The sequence below is a fragment of the Podarcis liolepis genome (genome assembly GCF_965112155.1).
Source record: "Podarcis liolepis genome assembly, chromosome: 18".
Classification (NCBI taxonomy): Eukaryota; Metazoa; Chordata; class Lepidosauria; order Squamata; family Lacertidae; genus Podarcis; species Podarcis liolepis.
Window position 1 is genome coordinate 11,400,674 of NC_139572.1, and position 20,310 is coordinate 11,420,983.

The 20,310-nt window shown below is 48.2% G+C and overlaps 2 protein-coding genes across 4 annotated transcripts in view; one reads left to right on the forward strand and one right to left on the reverse strand.

Moving 5' to 3' along the window:
* GDF1 (growth differentiation factor 1) lies at positions 1–7,429 on the forward strand. Its single transcript, XM_083483522.1, has 2 exons — positions 1–335; positions 6,050–7,429. Exons 1-2 carry the CDS (start codon positions 50–52, stop codon positions 6,841–6,843), a joined length of 1,080 nt encoding a protein of 359 aa, XP_083339648.1. The 5' UTR covers positions 1–49; the 3' UTR covers positions 6,844–7,429.
* Positions 7,430–11,011: 3,582 nt separating this feature from the next.
* The window catches only part of UPF1 (UPF1 RNA helicase and ATPase), a 29,987-nt gene continuing 20,688 nt past the window's right edge, over positions 11,012–20,310 (reverse strand). For all 3 annotated transcript variants that reach the window (XM_083483649.1, XM_083483647.1, XM_083483648.1), the window contains exons 18-24: positions 19,584–19,726; positions 18,218–18,392; positions 17,364–17,445; positions 16,993–17,154; positions 15,300–15,517; positions 14,838–14,957; positions 11,012–13,544 (exon numbers count right to left, since the gene is read on the reverse strand). In XM_083483649.1, the coding sequence (XP_083339775.1) occupies positions 14,841–14,957; positions 15,300–15,517; positions 16,993–17,154; positions 17,364–17,445; positions 18,218–18,392; positions 19,584–19,726 (897 nt within the window). In that variant the 3' untranslated portion in view covers positions 11,012–13,544; positions 14,838–14,840. The remainder of the gene's footprint in view (positions 13,545–14,837; positions 14,958–15,299; positions 15,518–16,992; positions 17,155–17,363; positions 17,446–18,217; positions 18,393–19,583; positions 19,727–20,310) is intronic.

A 20,310-nucleotide genomic window follows, 5' to 3' on the forward strand; every position in this document is an offset into this window, starting at 1 on the left:
CAGCCAAGGGGGCTCTGAAAAGCCAGGCGCCTCCAGAAAAGGGACTAGAATGGCGCATTCGCACTATTTCCAGCTGATTCTGGGAGCAGCCGGGATGCTCTGGGTCTGGCTGGTGGGAGGGATGCATTTGCAAAGGCAGGAAAGTTTGGTGCTGAAATCTCTGGGACTCCCGACCAGGCCCAGCCCCAGATCTCCGCCTCCCGTGCCCCATCTGCTCTGGAAGATGTTCCACAAGAGAGCCGGCCTCTCTCCAGCCTCCCAGGAAGGGAGGACGCCTTGCTGGGTGGAAGAATTCGGGGTCCCGGGCAATATCATCCGAGTCTTCCCAGACCAAGGTACGTTGCTGCAAAGGTTTTGGGAGCTCTCTCTGATGGGTTTTCTGGTTTGAGGTGGCCATGATTTCCTCCCTGAGGTTAGAAGAGGTGCAATCCTACACAGGTCTACTCAGAAGAAAGTCCCACTGAGGTCATATTATAGCTTGCTTTTCTTCACCCAATAAAACCAGAAATGGATTCTGCATCCTCTTAAATTCTCCTAACATTAATAAAATCAAGCCAGTTTGGGGAATAAAAGCCCAGGATGGTAAGCAATGTCAGTCCTACTCAGAGTAGACACGTTGAAATTATTGGGCATGGCTAACCGAGGCTCATTGGGTCTATTCTGAGTAGAACTTAGTTCACCAGAGAGCATAGTCCCAAGTCCAGGACAAAAACAAACTTTGTTTTGATTGATGCTTTTTAAATAACTACTCATCAGGCCAGAGGTGTTGAAAGTAGTCTGCAATTATTATAAAAGCTGCGCTTTGTCTCAGGCTTGTCTCAGGGGGTTGGACTAGATGATTCTCAGGATCCCTTCCTGCCCTACAGTTCTAGGATTCTATGAAATCACAATAAAAACATCGCAGCTGATCATTCCTCTGTGGTATTTCCACAGTTATTCCCTGTCCTTATTTTCACCCAGGGATTTTTAAAAAAGGCATTTTACTGCATTCTGTACATCACCTTGAGACCCCTGTGTGGAAAGTGATTAACAAAGAAAGGTAAATAAATTAGCATGAGTGTGGATTGGGCAATATTATAAATAAAGACTCATAAGAAAACAATAGCCAGCTGTTCACTATATGTTCAGTTTCATAAGCACAACCTTAAAATAGAGATTCCTCTCTTCTCCCCCCCCCCCCAGGCTTTACAAACTCCTTTGATCCATTGCCCTTTATCTCTCGCAACCCTCCAGGTAATGGCATCAAATTTTTAGCCCAGGAGTATTGAGATGGTTGTATTAACACTAGTAATGGGCTGGAAGTTTGATGTCCTCGTTTGTGAGCTAAATCATTGCATTGTAAGTGTTCATAGCATCGTGGAGATGGAAGGGACCCCAAAGGTCATGTAGCTCAGCCCCCTACAATGCAGGAATCTCAACTAAAGAGTCCATGACAGATGACAATCAAAATGCATGTGACAGCCCTTGAGATATTGGAAGATGGCTATCTCCTGTTCGCCAGGCTAAACCTCCCCAACTCCCTCAACCATTCCTATCAGGCTTGGTTTCCAGACCCTTGGTTGTCTTGGTCGCCCTCCTCTGCACATATTCCATCTTGTCAATATCCTTCTTAAATTGTGGTGCCCAGAACTGGACACCGTCTTCCAGGTGTGGTCTGACCAAGGCAGAACAGAGCAGTACTTTTACTTCCCTTGACCAGAACATTAGACTGCTGCTGATTCAGCCTTGAATAGCATTAATTTTTTTGTTGCTGCTGCTGCATCACCCTGTGGACTCATGTTCAGCTTGTGGTCCACCTAGACCCAGAGATCCTTTTCACATGTCCTGCTAGTGAGCTTGGCTTCCCCCATCTTCCTGCCCGAGTGCAGAATCTGACACTTGTCCCTTTTGAAATTCATTTTGCTAGTTTGGGCCCAGTTCTCCAATCTGTTAAGGTCATCCTGAACCCCAAATCTTCTTGCCCAATAACCCTAATATTAAGAGTCTCATGATCGGTGGAGTTATGATCTGCAGACTATCAAGGACTGTCTTTAATATCCAGTTTATCACTGACTAATTTTCTCCACTATTCCACCTTCCCATTTTCTCTATTTTACCCTATTTTACACACACACAATACCTGTTAACTTAGATTTCACCTCATGCCTAATATGAAAGTGGGCTAGGGTCCATGAAAAGCTTATTCCCTCACAAATTTGATAGCCTTCAAAGTGATCATTGCATATTTTGGCGCGTATTTTGCATATGAGGCTAGTTGGAATCCTACACAAACTTAACTTGGAAGTCCAGCTGAACTCAGCGGAGCTTACTTATGAGTAGACATACAAAGGATTAAATCCCCCTGGGCCCAGTTGAGCTTACTTCCAAGTAAATTTTCTTATGGGATAGTGGCCTGGGGTTTGCCACAAGTTCTACTCAGAGTAGAGCAATAGACATGCTAATAGGCTCAATTAAGTTCTACTCAGAGCAAATCTATGCAGCCCAGTGAGCTTAGGTTAATCATGCCCATTAATTTCAATTATCAGTGCAACTCATATTGGATTTAACCCTTTGTTCCCTCTTAACCATTCCCCCTTCCTAATTTGTTACTTTATTAACTGGCTAATCAATTAATCTCTGTCTTAAATAGCTTAACTTGTTGACAAATTACTATTTTCTTGTGTGTTCATTTACTGTTCTCTGTGTGTGTGTTTATGTGCTTATTCATAAAATGCAAGCCTGATTTAAACACATACATTTACAGTATATATATATATATATATATATATATGCAGGTTTTGGTGTCCTCGGGTGTCTTCCCGTGTAAAAGTTGGGGTGTCTAGGCGACGTTTCGACGAGGTCTCACTCGTCATCTTCAGGCTGGTGCTTTCGGCTTCTTGTTACTGGAACAGAGCGGGATCTCAGTGTTTGAGTTCCTATAAATACTGTAGAGGGGTGTGGTGTATTGCCTCAAAAGTTCTGGGCAGAGGGGAAGTTCCCAGGCTAGTGTTCTTTTCTTCTTTTGTTCCTTAATTACTTGAGGGATATCTTGAGTGATTTCTTGAGTGATATTCTGAGTACCACTTAGGTGGGTCATTAGGTGTGGATTAGTTGCTAAAGCCTTCGTGTCTTGACCTCTTGAATTTGTGAAGAGTTTTTCTGGGAAGATGGCTGTACTGCACTTAGTTGTGCTTTGGCTTGGCTTCGTGTATAGGGGCGAGCTGTGGTTTTGTGCCCTGTGCCGGCCAGATCTGTGTAGGGATTGCAGGGGGGTGCAGCATCCGGAGGTGCCACTATGGTTTGGTTACTGGATGGTGTCTGTAATTTATCTGTGGAGAGGGTCTGGGTTTGGGTCTGGTGTGGTTGATTGGTGGTGGCGTTCTGTGTGCCTCTGGATCTGGTGTCGGTTTTTGTGGGGAGGGCTAATTTCCAGATGTCTGGCAGGCGGGACGTGTCGTCACGCTTGTTCATGTTGTGAGGGTGTTTCTCTATCTCGATGGCTTCCATGATTATTCTCTTGTGGTGATGTTCCATGTTAAAGAGCAATTTGGAATCTGCAAAATTAATTTCGTGTCCTGTTTCTTTCATGTGTTGGAAAAGAGAGGAAGATTTTTCTTCTTTTTTGACGGCATTCTTGTGTTCTGCGATACGTGCATTTATTCGTCTGTTTGTTTGTCCAATGTACGTGGCTGGGCAGACTTTGCAGGGTATTTCATATTCATATTTCATATTCTCAAGTAATTAAGGAACAAAAGAAGAAAAGAACACTAGCCTGGGAACTTCCCCTCTGCCCAGAACTTTTGAGGCAATACACCACACCCCTCTACAGTATTTATAGGAACTCAAACACTGAGATCCCGCTCTGTTCCAGTAACAAGAAGCCGAAAGCACCAGCCTGAAGATGACGAGTGAGACCTCGTCGAAACGTCGCCTAGACACCCCAACTCTTACACGGGAAGACACCCGAAGACACCAAAACCTACATTCCTGTACCCGTGAAAATCTACGAAAGCATATATATATATATATATATATATATATATATATATGAAGTCAGGCATGATAAACTGCAAAGCTGAAATTGCCCCCCCCCCTCTTACTGAAGGAAAACTGCTCCAACTTTGCAGGTCGTTTGTATGCAAAAATAAAAAGGGCTTTTCTGGTGGCTGGGAAATCCTTCTTCCCCGCCAGCATTTGACCATCTTTAGCAGAAGCTGCTCTGTGACCAGATGCCTTGAAGGCCTGCTCTTCTCACCTCCGTTCCTCCATCCACTGCAGAAACCGGAGCCTTGGCCTCTTCCTCCATTTCTATACCTTGGTGAGACTTCTCACAGCCGGCCGATAATGGGCCTCTCATGCCTGTGAACTCAACTGCTCTTAAAGATAGCTTTGGATGCTTGGCTCCGCTCACTTGGGTGCCACAGATGTTTCTTGGTGTGAACAGGCACATCAGAACATCTGAGGAGCCGGCAGGATCAGGCCAATGGCCCATCTGGTCCAGAGGCCGGCCATCCAAGGTGGGAGGCAGCCATGTGTCTGAGCACCAATTGCTGGAAGCCACAGGCGGAGAGATCCTGGTTGGCCCCTGTGAGAACAAGGTGCTGGACTAGATGGGGCGTTGAACTGATCCAGCAGGACTCAATAATAATAATAATAATAATAATAATAATTTCTATTATTGTTTATATTCTGCCCAACTGACTGGGCTGCCCCAGCCACTCTGGGTGGCTTCCAACAAATTAAAACACAATAAGACACAACAGGACACAATAAGATATTCAGTGAAATGGGTTTTGATACTCTTAAAATAGCTTAGAAACCCACTTGGGCAGGATTTATTTATTTTTATTTAATGCCTTATATATTCCTGCCTTTTTTCTCCAAGGAGCTTGAGGTCTCTCTCCCCCTCCTCATTTAATCCCCCACAACAACCCAGTGAGGTGGGTTAGGCTAGGAGAGGCAGAGGCCGGTGGCCTTCAAGGCCACACTCAGGAAGCTTTAAGGCCAAGGGGGAACTTGAACCTTGCTGTCTCTGAGGACTTAGTCTGATGCTCCAACCACGATACCCCAGTGGCTCTCCGAGTGCCATGCAATAGGGCTGTGTCAGGGACTGGCTGGACACAGAGGAACGGTGGGAGGAACCAGCTGGGGGACCCTCAAGGGAAAAAGGTTCAGAGCCCAGGGAAGGGTGGTTATATGTCTGGGGAAACCCAGATATGTCCTCTTTTGGGGGGGGGTCAACATGTCCCCCCGGGCTAATTTTTACATTTCAAGGGAAATGTCTGGTTTAGGGTTTTTTTGTTATTTTCAGAAGGGGTTTGGGGGTGCACACGCATGTTTGGGAGGGTGCTGTGACCCAGAAGTGGAAGCGCCATGGCGGAGTGAGGCTGTCACAGCAAAGATCAGGTAGGAGCTGGGGTCCTGCCTCCGCTTGGGCTGCTGTGCAGGTGGCAGCCGCTGCCAGCCCAAGCTGGGGAAAGAGGTACGTGGGCACAGTGGCTGCAGCCCCTGCACCAGCTCAGGCTGACCTCTTTTGTGTCCTTCAAGACATAGCAACCCTGGTGGTGGTGGGACAAGGATGAGCGGACAGAGGGAGAAGACTGGGAACAGATGTCGTCGGAAGAGGACAGGGCTTAGTGGGCTGGGAGAGTGTGAGGCAGAGAGCAGTCCAGACTCAGAGGCAGGAGCTGAAGCAGGAGAGGAGGGAGGCCAAGAGGCAGGGAGGGGAAGAGCCATGGGAGTCTCCCCCTCCTGCTGCGAAAAGCTCCCCTCCCCGCTGGTCTCCCAGGACCAGGAGAGACATGAAAAGGGCGGAGGAGAGGTTGGCTGTGCGCAGGCCCAGTCTCAGATTGTTTGAGGAAAACCCTGGAGACAGCTGTGGGGAGGAGGGACCTTTCGGTCTCAACAACTGATTTTCATGGAGTACAACCACCAGGAATGGGTTCCTGTGCTCATTAGGCCTAATACTCCTGTGCAGATCCTGTTTTTGCTAATAAGGAGTGCACCGTGGGATTTACTGCTCACTCTTGCCAGGCTGGTCCTTGCCTCAGCATTGTTCCTCCTCTCCTAGGCCAATTCATCCACAGCGACAAGCCACGGAGTTGGCTGTGCCTCCAGAAGCGGCTGTACTTCAATTTCTCCACCCTAGACAAAGGGGAGCAGGTGACGATGGCGCAGCTGCAGATCCGTTTCCGCCACAACCAGTACCAGGTCGCCAGTCCGGGCCACCCTTTGGAGCTGAGCCTGTACCAGGCCTCCCAGGCCGCTCTGCGAGGGATGTCCTCGCACGCCTACAGCCGGAAGCTCTTGGTGGAGCAAAGCTTCATCCATCTCCACAAGTCCTTTGTCTTCAACCTGACCGAGGCAGCAAAGGTGTGGCAAACCCCTGCCCGGAACCTGGGCTTGGTGCTTGAAATCGCCGGGGGGAAGCTGTGCTCTGGTGCAGATTCCTTCCTTGACACCTCCCTCCTTGTGGTCTCCCTGGCGCACGGACAGTGCGGGAGAACCCGGAAGCGGCGGAGCACCTACTACGTCCCGACAGCCGACAGCAATGTCTGCAAGCCGCGACGGCTGTACATCAGCTTCCGCGACGTTGGCTGGGAAGACTGGATCATCGCCCCCCAGGGTTACCTGGCGAACTACTGCCTGGGCGAGTGCCCCTTCCCTCTGGCCGAGGATCTCAACAGCACCAACCACGCCATCCTGCAGACAGTGGTGCACTCCCTCGACCCGGAAGGGACCCCCCAGCCCTGCTGCGTCCCTGTCCGCCTCTCGCCCATCTCCATCTTGTATTACGACAACGACGACAACGTTGTGCTGAGGCACTATGAGGACATGGTGGTGGACGAGTGCGGGTGCCGGTAAAAGGGGTGGGGTGTTCCCTGGCGTGGCTTTGTTGTGGTGGGGCACTCGCGCAGAGGGGCGTTGGCCAGCCTCTCCCTGCTGGAGCTCTGCATTGAGAACCAGAGTATCCTGCATTCAGGCCCCTTGGGCTTTAGGTGTGGAGTAGCGCTCGCTTAAACTGAGTTGTATTTTATTTTCTGCACCAAAGCAAAGACTGCACATGGGTTTTTAACACTACCTAATCGCTTCCAGATTGTTTTCCTAGGGTGGAACTATTGTAAAAGTTTTAATTCTAATAGTGAATGACATGAAGAAATCTGAAGTTGTTGGGGATTTTTAAAAAGAAATGTATTAATAGCTTCATGGGGGTTGGGGGGGTCTTCATTTTTTGCCGTTGTGGTTTTGGTGAAGGCTTTTTAAAAGGTAATTGCAATTTGTCATTAAAGCAGAACAAAAGGTGATGATTGGGGTCCCTTTAATCAATGGGGGTTAAGAGCTGAAAATGGAGAGTGATATACAACAACAACAAAGGCTGCATGTCTGTGATTTTGGTCAGTTTCTACCTGGAGAACAAACGCTAGCTTGCTGGCTGAAGGTTACTGAAGTAGCAGGTGGGGAGAGAGCTATCTTAATGGGGGAACCACCTTCTAGGTTAGGGGTGGGGGACTTGTGGCCTGGACTGCAGTTCCCATCACTGCTGGCATTTGGCCACCTTCACACAGAATCATAAAACTGTAGTGTTGGGAAGGACCCCAAGGGTCATCTAGTCCAACCCACTGCAAATGCAGGAATCTTTTGCCCAACATGGGGCTTGAACCCACAACCCTGAGATTGTGAGTCTTATGCTCTGATTGAGCCATTCCAGTGTCATCATACCATATATGATATAGGGGAGGGCAATAGATGAGGTCTCCCAACAACTCTCAGTATTCTTAAGCAAACTACAGTTCCCAGAATTAGTTGGGGAAATCCGATAGTTTATAGTAAAGGTAAAGGGACCCCTGACCATTAGGTCCAGTCGTGGATGACTGGGGCTGTGGCGCTCATCTTGCTTTACTGGCCAAGGGAGCCAGCATACAGCTTCCGGGTCATGTGGCCAGCATGACTAAGCCGCTTCTGGCGAACCAGAGCAGCGCATGGAAACACCGTTTACCTTCCCGCCGGACCTATTTATCTACTTGCACTTTGAGGTGCTTTCGAACTGCTAGGTTGGCAGGAGCAGGGACAGAGCAATGGGAGCTCACCCCATCGCGGGGATTCAAACCGCCGAACTTCTGATCGGCAAGCCCTAGGCTCTGTGATTTAACCCACAGCGCCACCCGCGTCCATGATAGTTTGTAGAGCACTTTAAATGTATGTTGAATGTGGTTGACGGGATGTTGTGCCCCAATATCTGGAATGTCACAGGAAACCCCAGCACATCTGAAGGCTATTTTGGTAACGTATCACATTGCAGAGTTGAACTAGATGACGCTTGGGCAGTGTTAGACACTCATATATATATAAGCCAGGTGCCAAATGGTTCCTTAAACCAAGGTTAGTCACCAAAATGAAACATTCAGTTGCTGTTTTGGGGCAAGACAGTTCTAAAGCCTTATTTTTCAAAGGATGGACTGACTGATGAATTCTCAGTTAAACATCTGGCTAGTTCAGATGACTACCTTGAGCGAGGTTAAGAGCTTTGAGAACTGAAAGAAAAGTCACTTCATCCAGAGACAGTCTACATATACACTGGCCTATTCTGACCCTTTTTTCTTAGTGGTGACGCAGGAATATTCTTCACAACTGTGAGCAGGGCAGTGAGGTGAGGTAAGTGAAGACAAGCGACAATTAACACTCGTTGTTCCCTGCTCCTGCTCAGGCTGTACAGAAAAAGCGTTTTGGTTCTTGAAATTCATTCTGACTGTGCAGATAAAATAGATTCTACAGGATGGGGTATTAGTGTGTGAAAACAGTCCAGATCCAAGGATCCCCAGGCAGGCACCTCCAGGTGGTGGAGACGTCAGGCACCATCCTGGCACCTGGGCATCTTCACTTGGTCAGTGGCCAATAGCCAAGTGCAAACTGTGCCGGGCACCTGGATAATTTCAAACACTGCCTTGGGGTCCTTTCCAACTACAATTCTATGTAATTTATTTATTAATCATTTGTTACATTTATCCACTGCCTTTTCCTCAAACTCAAGGTGGCACACATGGTTCTGCCTGCTTCATTTAATCCCCACATCCTTGGAGGTAGTTTAGGCTGAGAGAGGGCACCCAATGAGATTTTATGGCAGAGAGAGGATTCAAACCCTGCTCTAGGTCCGATGCAAACACTCTAACCACTACACAACACTGGTTAATTAGGCTTGCCTAGTTTTGCATGGGAACCATCGGGGTTTTAAGGGATTGGAGGGCATCCTATTTTGGATACAATAATCTGTATTTTTTTATACAAGGTGAGTCCTTTAAGAGAGGCCCCATGGATACAGAGTACACATGTTCCACGGGGCCTCTTTTAAAAGACTCACCCTGTATTATTATACAGGGGACGCGGGTGGCGCTGTGGGTAAAACCTCAGTGCCTAGGACTTGCCGATCGTATGGTCGGCAGTTCGAATCCCCGCGGCGGGGTGAGCTCCTGTCTTTCGGTCCCAGCTCCTGCCCACCTAGCAGTTCGAAAGCACCCTTAAGTGCAAGTAGATAAATAGGGACCGCTTTATAGCGGAAAGGTAAACAGCGTTTCTGTGGACAGCGCTGGCTCCCGGCCTGTGAGATGAGCACACAACCCTAGAGTCCGGACACGACTGGCCCGTACGGGCAGGGGTACCTTACACCCTGCAGCCTTCCTCTGCAGGAGCTGAAGGTGCCATGTACTTTCATGAGTGGAGTACCTGCTTGGCTTGGCAGCAGCATCAGCTGGCTTCCTGTCCAGAAATCCCTGATGAGATTGCCAGTCTGTGTAGACTGTACCGAGGTAGACTGGACAATGGATGGCGGTAAACAGCTTGAGGTTGAATTCTGACAAGACAGAAGTACTGTTTCTGGTGGACAAGGGAAGGCAGGTATGGGTCCTTCGTGGGCTCACTGTGCCCCGGAAGAACCAGGTGTGCAGCCTGGGAGTCATTTTGGACTCTCAGCTATCCACGGAGGCACAGGTTAATTCTACCTCCAGGGTGGTGGCTGTCTACCAGCGTCATCTGTTTTGCATCAATGGAAAGTTCAAAAGCTTTCCCCCTTTTTAAAAGCAAGACAACTTTATGAAGAAGTTGTCAACATTCTTTATAGATGCTCAGCCGTGAGCAAACTTATACCAAGTTTTGCCAAGGACATCTGATCTGCCACCAGCTGAGATAGGCCTTTTGTGGCATGTCCACTTCTAGAGAATCTTAGCTGTCATTAAAACAAAGGGGAAAGTTCCCTAGGAAGGTAAAAAAAGCCTAGAACATGCCAGAGGGGGACTGTACCATCAATGATGCACAAATCATGCAGAAGATTCTACAACCTTTTCCCCCTAGTGTGCAGGGAAGCATCTAAGTACAGTGGTACCCTGGGTTAAGTACTTAATTCGTTCCGGAGGTCCATTCTGAACCTGAAACTGTTCTTAACCTGAAGCACCACTTTAGCTAATGGGGCCTCCCGCTGCCGCCGTGCCACCGGAGCACGATTTCTGTTCTCATCCTGAAGCGAAGTTCTTAACCCGAGGTACTATTTCTGGGTTAGTGGAGTCTGTAACCCGAAGCATATGTAACCCGAGGTACCACTGTATGTGACCCAAGGAAGCGTAATCGTTCCTGGACTCCAATTTACCCAAAGCCAGAATATAAACTCTACAAATATGTAGAACAGCACCCATGTGTCACCCACCCCCAGCATGCCAAGGGATCATAGAGTGAAAATCCAGGTTGGGCAATAAACACAAGTGCAATTCTGTCACATGTGCATTATTTGTCTCTGAGTGTTCATTTGGAAGAAGATTACAAAGTTAAGTCTGTAAGAAAGGGTGGCTAAACTGTGGCGAGACTCCAACATCCAGCATCCTATGGGAGTTCAGCTGAATGGCCACAGATTAGGCAGCACTGCCCTGGAAAACCCCCAATAAGATTGGGTTCAACCTGGATCGGAAAACGTTCAGGCTTCTAAAACTAAAAAGTGCATATGGAAAAAACCATACATCATATTACAAAATGTAAGAAAGTCCCCAGAGGCTGAATGCAAGAGGCTCTTTATTAATTTGATGACAAACAGATTTTAAAGCAAACTTGAGATGGAAAAAAATAAAATAAAAAAAAATAAACACGGTGCTAGCACTGATGTTTTTTCTTTTTTCTTTAAATGGATTTATATAAAAACTCAAAAGGATTTCATTTTAACTGCTACAAAGGGGAGGGGGAAAGTAACCCAGCACAAAGCAGAAGCAAGCAGGTGCTAACTAGCAAAATGTGAGGAGGGGTGGGAGGAATCGGGCAGCCACAGAAGGATTTGGGGGGGGGGGGAGGAATATCTTTACTCAGCAGATCGCCTTGCACAAAAAAGAGACAAAAGCGCTTAAAAGTCTAGCTTTGAAAACCTACACAGCCAACACAGCCTACCCAGTGGGGTGGGAACTGGAGTAACAGGCCCTCCGAGCCTCCCTGCTTGCCCCCCACCTCCCTACAGGGTGTCAGGTCTAATGGATACCAAGGAGGCCAAGCACACGTCTTGCAGAAGGATGGGGTAGGGCTGCTCTTTTTCTTTGGTGGGGTGGGGGGAGAAGAGGAGGAACGAGATTCCAAAATCTCTATTCTTTTTTTTAAAAGAAAAAAGAAAAAAAAGCGCAGGGAGTTCTCTTAAGTACATTCATGTTAGGTTAACCTCGAGTTCCTCAGTACACACAAAAGCTAAACAGATGCTAAGAGCCCTTTGACTGGGGAAAATTAATTCACAAGCAGTTTAAAAGAAGGGGGGGGATCACATCTAGAAGGCAGATCAAACTGTTTCAGAGAGGTAAAGGGCATTGCGACATTTATGGATCACCGGGCTGGTGGGGGCAGGAGGTTAAACAGGAAATCCTACTTCAGCTTTTTTCCTAGAAAGCTTTTGATGCAGATAAAAGAATGCTTTTTGCTACAAGTGCAGCAAGACGGCGCTTTCCCTCCCCCCAAGGGGGGTGCCCTTTCCCAGTCGGATTCATAGCAGTTGTAGTTTGAAGGACCCCACAAGCGAAGGCTTGTGACCCCCCCCCCACCAGACGTCGCCTCAAGATTGGTTTAAATGCCTGGCGTTGAATTCACTCCACTGCCGCACTGCTGCACAAAACCCCCAACGACAACCCCCCCACCCCGATATATGCTCCAAGAATGAGACCCACTTCTCCACAGCCACCTCCCGCTCTCAGCCTGCCCGCCCCACCCAACCTGCCTCGAAAGTATCTTTGTTAAGAGTCTTTACTTCAAAACCAATATAATCCCCAGTTTCCACTACTGTTTTTGGGTGGGAGGCGAGAAAAAGCAGTGTCCTTTTTTGTTTCCCCCCTCTTGGGGGTGGGCGGGGGTGGGCAAAAGGGCACAGGCACCCACTCCCTGTTCTCGTGAAGCGCATGGAAAGTCTTACAGAAAAGAAAAACAACAACAACCACTTGTTGTCATCACACAGAGCAGAGCCCAGGCAGAAGCCAATTGAAAGCAAGACAAAAACACACACACTTGAACCACCTTCTGCCTCGCTGCAGGGATGTGCTGGCTTTCCTTGCTCACTGCTACCCTACCATCTGAAGAAGAGGCTGATTGACTGAAATCACACTGAAAAAAGATCTTAAAAAGAGTGGTGTTCTAATTTTTAAGCGTTAAACTTTATATATATATATCTTTTTTTTAAGCTTCTCAGAACAAGGATTTCCCCCCCGCCCAGGTCCACTACTAAGATTTCAGAGACAAACTTCTAAAAAAATATCCAGTGCTTCTTTTGCAAGAATCTCTTTTTCTTTTTAAGGGAAAAAAAAGGAAAAAAAGAAACACCCCATCTTATTTAAGTCCATTCAGGACGCGGGTGACACCACACACATGTGAGGTTCGAAGCTGGATCCTGGACAGCAAAACCACACATCTCAGAGTAGGGTACCAGCCGGCTGGCTTTCCCACGAGCTCGGAAGGATTGGGGTCCTCTTGGGTGGATGAGGCTGGTGATGATGATGATGGTACACTTGCTCCTTTAAGAAGATGCCAACAGATGCCACTTCTGGTTAAAAGGGGGAAAAGAGAGATGGGTACGCAAACAACTCTGAGATGGGGGTTTTCCTCTCCCCGCCCTGCTCACAAGAACAGAAGCTTGCTTCCAAGGCTCTTCTCTCTCTCTCTCTCTCTCTCTCTCTCTCTCTCTCTCTCTCTCAGTGTGTGTTGATGGGGGGGAGGACAGGGAACTCTGCTGACCACTCTGCTCTTCTGGGGCGAGTTGACTCCCCCTCCCAGCGAGGCGCCAGTCGGTCCTCCGTTGCTCTCTCTCTTCCCACCTCCGTCTGGTCAATCTCCTTGTCTCAGTGAGCTAGCAGTGGGCTCTCTCTCTTCCTCTCGCTCGCGTGCTCTTCGCTCTCCTCTCCGTTGGTTTCTCTCTTCCTCTCCCTCTTCCTCTCTCTCTCCTGTTGCTCTCACAGAGTTGCTTCAGTTTTAGCAGTGGAAAACAGGTATCCATTTTATTTTATTTTTATTACCCAGAATAAAATGCTGTTGAACTAAGCTCCACATCAGCTTAGCTCTTCTCCTTCAACCTAAGTCAGGGAAAGAAAAGGGAAATGCCATTACTGTCACAAGCCATGGCTGTGGGTTGTGAGAAAGGCTTCTCTGAGCACATAAATGGCTCAGTGGACAGAACCAAAGCTGTTTGGAGGATGCAGATTCCGTGGCTACAAACAGCCTCTACTATTAGGCCCAGCAGGTACCATTTTTTCTCCACCACTCAATACAAGACTTGTTTAAGGCAAGAGTTTCTCCACCTCCCCGCCGGTGCCTGGTGGATAATAATAATTATTAATAATTTTATTCTCTATACTCCACCCATCTGGCTGGGTTGCCCCAGCCACTCTGAGTGGCTTCCAACACATATAAAAACGTAACGTCAAACTTTAAAAACTTCCCTAAACAGAGCTGCCTTCAGATGTCTTCTAAAAGTCAAATAGTTATTTCCTTGACATCTGCTGGGAGAGCATTCCAAAGGGCCCTCTGCCTGGTTCCCTGTAACCTCACTTCTTGCAGTGAGGGAACCGCCAGAAGGCCCTCGGAGCTGGACCTCAGTGTCTGGGCTAAACAATGGGGGTGGAGACGCTCCTTCAGGTATAAAGAGCCAAGGCCGTTTAGGGCTTTAAGGGTCAGCACCAACACTTTGAATTGTGCTTTATCTAGGATGCCTCTAGGTAAAGCTCACAAGCCAGGTGGGAGGAAGATGCCTGCCTCCAGCAGGTTCTCCAGATCTGGGACTGCTGCCTCTGACTGGGGGTGACATTCAGGTATCAGGGCCAAGAGACACTCATGGTCATTCATGGGCAGGAATGACCTCCAGGTGCCACGTCTGCCCACCTCTACATCCTGTGGCAACCAAATTCCACAAGCTTACGCTGCCTTGAGTGAGGAGTTTCACAAAAGACCCCTGAATTCTGACCAGTCCTTAAGTGAAGAAAGAAATGCAAAGAGAGGCTGAGTAGATTTCACTGTTTCCCAGCATCTTAACAAAGCATCAAGGACCAAATGTCATCACCCAAGGCAGCCCACCTTCCCCCCCTCCCGAGAGCAACATCTGGATAGGCCAAAACCTCCCAGTCAAAGCCAGCAAGAACAAAGAGAACAAGGCAGACCAGTCCGCTGGCAAACGGGGCACATGTGAAAGGAAAACCCCAGTTCCAATGCTCATAATTTGGAGAGAGTGGGGGCATTAGCACAGCATTCAGATCCCATTCGACAAAAGACTGAGCCGGGCGTTCAGTGGCGTGTGCACAGAGATGAGGGGTGCTGATGAGACCGCCACCCCTGTTCTCTCCCCAACTCTTATTATCGGAAAAGCACCTTACACTCTAATATTGTGACAGTCCCGTCACTCCGTGTTGATATGCGCGTTCCCCCTGGTAAGTAGAGTCCTGCGACAGGGCCACGTCGATCTGAGATTTGAACTCGTCACCAAGGTAACTATCCTGAAGAGAAAAAGTGGGAGAAAGGAGAAGAGAGATTATTTTCCATTTGAGAGATTGAAGTGGGAGTGGGGAGAGAGAGAGAGGGAAGACCAAAGAGAATACACTGAATAGCAGAACGATTCAGAGTTTAAACAGGCAGTTCAAACAGAAATACAATTTTAGTGCCAGGTGGATGCATATCTCATACTCACCTGTGAGGCAGAGAGTGGAAATGCTCCTGACCTCCAGTTCAAGGAAGGGGCCATTTCTTTCTGGCCTCAATTCACCTCCAGAAGTGTTGATGTAAATATCTCTGCTCAGGAGCACACACAATACACCAGCACCTTAAATAAGTTCCTTTACCTGCGACAGCTCCGGCTGGGACAAGCCTGGCTGGCTCATCTGAGACGGCTGGCTCATGGAGATGTAGCCCTGAGTCAAAGGGCCCTGAGAGAACGGCTGGGAGACCACGTCCTGGCTGGCCTGGCTGTTGGGGAGGTTTGACTGACCGGCCCCTGGGATCCCAAAGCGGTTTTTCTGGCGCCCACCACGGCTGGTCTTGCCTTTTGGGTTCCCACGTCCTACAAGAGAAAACAAATCTCAACACAGAGAAGGCACTCATGCAGTCAGCACGACCCTGGGGTGCCCTTGGGAGAGCAGCCAGGCTGGAAAGTGGGCAGAAAGCGTCCTCTGTATCTGATAAATATATAAACCGTTTCACTGTATGAAATTAATCCGAATACAGTCTGTCTGTCAGTATGCCTGTAATGTGCTTATAATTTTGTACACTGCCCTGATAAAGGGTGGCATATAAATTGAATGAATAATAAAGTAAGTAAAAATCTATGTAGTTATTGATAAGGAATCACAACTAATTGACTGGGATTAATTCACTATATTTAAGCAAGACTGATAAAAGAAAGAGCTTCTCCATGCAGTGCATAGTTCAGTTATGGAACTCTCTCCCACTGGAATTAGTGATGGCCACCAAATGGGATGGCTTTAAAAGAGATGACTATTGATAGCTAGTAGCCATGATGGCAAATGCTCTGCCTCTGCGGCTGGAGGCAGCAAAATCCAAAAACTCAGCTTTCACTACCTCTTCAGTTGACAGACAATTGGGTACCTCAACTCTCTAAAGCAGTGGTGTCCAAACTTTTTCAAAGAGGGCCAGATTTGATGAAGTGAAGGGCCATGGGGGCCAACTAAAGGGCCAACCAAAGTTATTGAGCTTTTTTAGGGGGGTTGGAGTTAGTTGTTGAGCTTCTTTTAGGATTGAAGTTGTTGAGGTTTTTTTAAAGATTTTACCCCAGGAAATAAACAGGGGCCGGATTAAACCAACCAGTGGGCTGGATTAGGCCCCTGAAAAGGACTTTTGACCAACCTGCTCTAAAGTATCTGGCCTTGTAAGCACCAAAAGACAACTAAAGAAGCCTGAATTATTCTCCTGGTTGTCCTCAAGCAGCAGCAATAAATCTCAATGTAAACTCAACTGAGGGAGGATGCCCTTCCATCAGCTCACAATATGGATTGCTTCTGCCACTGGTGTGTACATGGAGGAGTATCTCCACCCCCATCGCCCAGTCCGGACACTGAGGTCCAGCACCAGGGGCCTTCTGGTGGTTCCCTCACTGCGAGAAGTGAAGCTACAGGAAACTAGGCAGAGGGCCTTCTCGGTAGTGGCGCCTGTCCTGTGGAATGCCCTCCTGTCAGACATCAAGGAGATAAATAACTATCTGACTTTTAGCAGATGTCTGAAGGCAGCCCTGTATAGGGAAGTTTTTTTAATGTGTAATGTTTTATTATGTTTTTATATATGTTGGAAGCTGCCCAGAGTGGATGGGGCAACTCAGCCAGATGGGAGGGGTACAAATAATAAAATTATTGTTATTATCAAGAGACCTGCCTGATGAGGTTTTTCAGACACACACTGCTGGGAGGATGGAAGCTGCTGCAAATTACCCCAAAATCCCTCCCCACCCCCTTCCTTGCCACTTAGCACTTCAGAAGTCATACAAGCCACGGGAGTGCCTGTCTGTGCGGCACAATCTCTTACCAGCAGCAGGCCCATTGGCCTGTCCAAAATAGCCAGGTGGAGGCATGGGAGGCATCACCAGGTTGAAGGGGATGGGAATGTTCATGGCGGTGACATGGCTGGGCCCGGCACTGATCATCCCGATCTGGTCGTGTGTTTGGAAGTACATGTTGGAGGGCCGGCCTGAGGGAAGAGGGGGGAAGAGCTCAGAGGGAACAAGTCCCAAGACAGCAAGGAGAGGGAACAGCGACGTCGCAGGCACAAGGCTCTCTTCACCAGGCCTTTCAACCCACCACAGATACATGGTCCATGGAGGTATCAGAACAGCTCTGGAGTCAAAAGCCGCCTCTCTTTTGGACCGAGGAGAGATCCCCCTACCCGGGTTCTCTCACCTTGGCTGCTGCGATCATACACCGATCCAGGGATGATAGCTTCACGGGCATCGTACATGGCAGTTGTCATGAACCGGGCTCCCTAAGAAAGGGGGGCAGAAATTAAAGATCACTTTAAAATATGTTCACACAAACTGTTTCTGGTGGCTCACATGAGGAAGAACTTTCTGGAACTTTCTTTCCTTTAGCAAAGAGGATGGCTTTTCCCTGCCTGCCAATCACAGAGGCCTTCCGAGACCCTGCTCCACATTCTACCACCAAGAGAGGCATGCCTGGTGGGAACAGAAGAGGGACAGGTCCTTATTGGTGGCGGCACCACAACTGCAGAGTTTCCTCTCAAAGAGGGTGGATCAGGTTCTCCTCTGGCGTCTTTTCAGGCAGATGGCTCAAGGATTGCATGAAGCTATTTGTGTTCTTTAACCTTGCCTGCTCTGTGTTGTGGATTGACTTTTCAGCTGTTTCACCTTGGCTTGCTTTACTAATAATAAACTGGATCATTATTGCTGCATTATTATTATTACCACCACCACCACCACCCCACTGCAAGGTTGTTTACAGATCCAAAAGGCAGGACGTTTGGGAATGGGAACTCCTTATGGGCAAAATATTTCAAGCTGTTTCCCCTCCCCTTATTTCGCCTTTCACCTGTGAAATGGGAACCCTGTCTGAAAGACCTGGGCAAAAGGTACTCCAAAAGTTGCATCGCTGAGTGTGAGGCAGCTGAACAGGTTTACTCATATGGGAGGGGCAGTTTACAGCCTCAGCAGTTCTAGGGTGCTGGAGAAGGGCAGTGAAGCCTACTCTCTAAAGCAGGGCACAGGTGTAGGGTTTCCAGCCCCACCAGTGGCACTTACGGGGTTGATGGTATTGACCAGCTTCCGAGGCTTGCTGAACTGCATGAGGCTCTCGCGGAGGTTGTTCAGGGGCCCCTCGACCAGCACTTTCTGCTCCTTGTAGTAGTTCAGCAAGTGGTTCCAGAGGGGCTGCTTGGAAAGCGCTTTCGGGTTCCCAACAATGATGACACCATACCTTAAATGAATGAATGAATGAAGTCCACACCAAAGCACTGCTGCGTAGTTCACCACCTGGTTGGCACTCAGAACCTACCAGTACCCTGCAGCCACCCGAAGGACCACTTGCAGCCGTAGGAACCCGCCTAAGTGCTCCACTCGCTGTTGGGTGCCAATCTCCATGGCCTGTGCCTTTTGATTCCAGGCAGGCAAGGGGTGTTCTCAGTTGTGACACCCTGGTGATAGTTATACTTTTCTCCCAGGGGGCACTAGCCTGGTGTCCAGCAAAGAGCCTCCTATTTGGCTCAGGGCTTCCTGCATGCCCCCCCGGAGGTTGGTTCTCGTTGGATGGCTTAAATTTAATCTTTAATCTTTAAAGATTTCAGTACTGCCCTTCATCAAAACTGATTCCAGGGTGGTGCACTAAATTATGGGCAGAACGCTGAAGCCCAATAAGACACATGAGTGAAATATAGCAGATTATAGATTCTGGAATGGTAGAGTTGGAAGGGACCCTGAGGATTATCTAGCCCAACATAAACAAATTAAAAAATGCCTGCATAAATAAAAATGTTGCAGCCTGGTCCCAAGAAGTTTGCAAAACTGGGATCCGCTTTAGGGAAGTGGGCCCCTCTCCTGGGCTTCTCTCACACACTGCTGATTAGGAAGGCACTTGGAAAAGGACCTCAGGCAATACATGCTGCTCTATTGCATCTGCTAGATTTAAATTCTCCATTTCAGGCTTTCTCAGCTGGAGAACTGCATTTGTGTTGTCATGATTTTGCAAAAGGCGCTCTCAAGAGTTTGCTAGCTAAGGAGAGACATGAATCCAATTCATGCAGAGCGCAGTTTATAATAATAATTTTATTATTTATATGCCACCCATCTGACTGGGTTTGGAAACTTAAAAGCCTTAACACAACACTGCTGAACTTCTACGCAAGACTGGCCTGCACAAGCCAGTTGGTTTATTATCAGCTCAGCTGTTTGTAGCTTGTACCAAGTCAAACACTGAGAAAACTCACTCCAAAAAGCCCATTGTTCTCCCCATCCTGACTCTAAGCAGAAGGGTAAAAAAAAAAAGTTGCAAGTGACCTGCACCTTTCTCCCCTGCTGCAACATGACAATAATTTCCTTAGCTAGATAGAAGCAAAGGGCTCTTTGGGACTGGCAGACATAGCTGTCTCACACTCAGTGGCTTCCGCTGTACCTTGCTCTGGTGAGAGCCACATTGAGGCGCCTGGGGTCATTCAGGAAGCCGATGCCTTGATGCTCGTTGGCTCTAACACAGGACAGGATAATGAAGTCCTTCTCGCGCCCTTGGAAAGCGTCAACGCTGGCTATTTCCACTTCCTGGGAAGGGGACAGGGAGAGAAAAGGACTCTGTTAAAGCACGTTCTAAATGACTCACATCTCTAGAGAGTTTCCTTCAGAGAGAGTGATGGTTAGCCAGGAAGCATTATATGATGCCCACGTGGTTCCACCTCCTGAAAATCAATTTCAAACTACTTTCCAGTCCTGGGGATAATCTCCTGCCTCGCTCCCACTCCGTATTTGGGGAGGGAGGCTAATATACCTAGCTGTCCATAAATTTACTGCTATGCAAGTTAGCGATTTCTTGGCTACCCAGTTTGATTAATTCAGCTGCCTTTCCCTTCCTTAAACTGGAGGTGGCGAAGAAGGACTACAGAGCTCTCCAACACAAGTATGAGAAGGAGCAGCCCACTCTCCATATAACTCTCTTCAGCAGGTGAGGCTATACATTTACGGAAAGTCCTGTTTGGTACTGTGCTGTATGGTATAGGGGGGTCAGGTTTCTATGCACCCTGCCTCCAAGTGAAACATTTGCAAATACAAGTTGGGTTGCTCTGAACCAGGGAGCAGGGAGAGAGGATGGGCTTAATGCTGACTTGGGAAGGTTGCACGAAGCCCAGAGA

What these genes read in the sequence shown, in the direction of transcription:
- GDF1 (XM_083483522.1), top strand. Translation starts at nt 50, where the DNA reads ATGGCGCATTCGCACTATTTCCAGCTGATTCTGGGAGCAGCCGGGATG. An exon ending in CCGAGTCTTCCCAGACCAAG is followed by an intron (nt 336 to 6,049) that starts GTACGTTGCTGC and finishes CTCCTCTCCTAG; the next exon opens with GCCAATTCATCCACAGCGAC.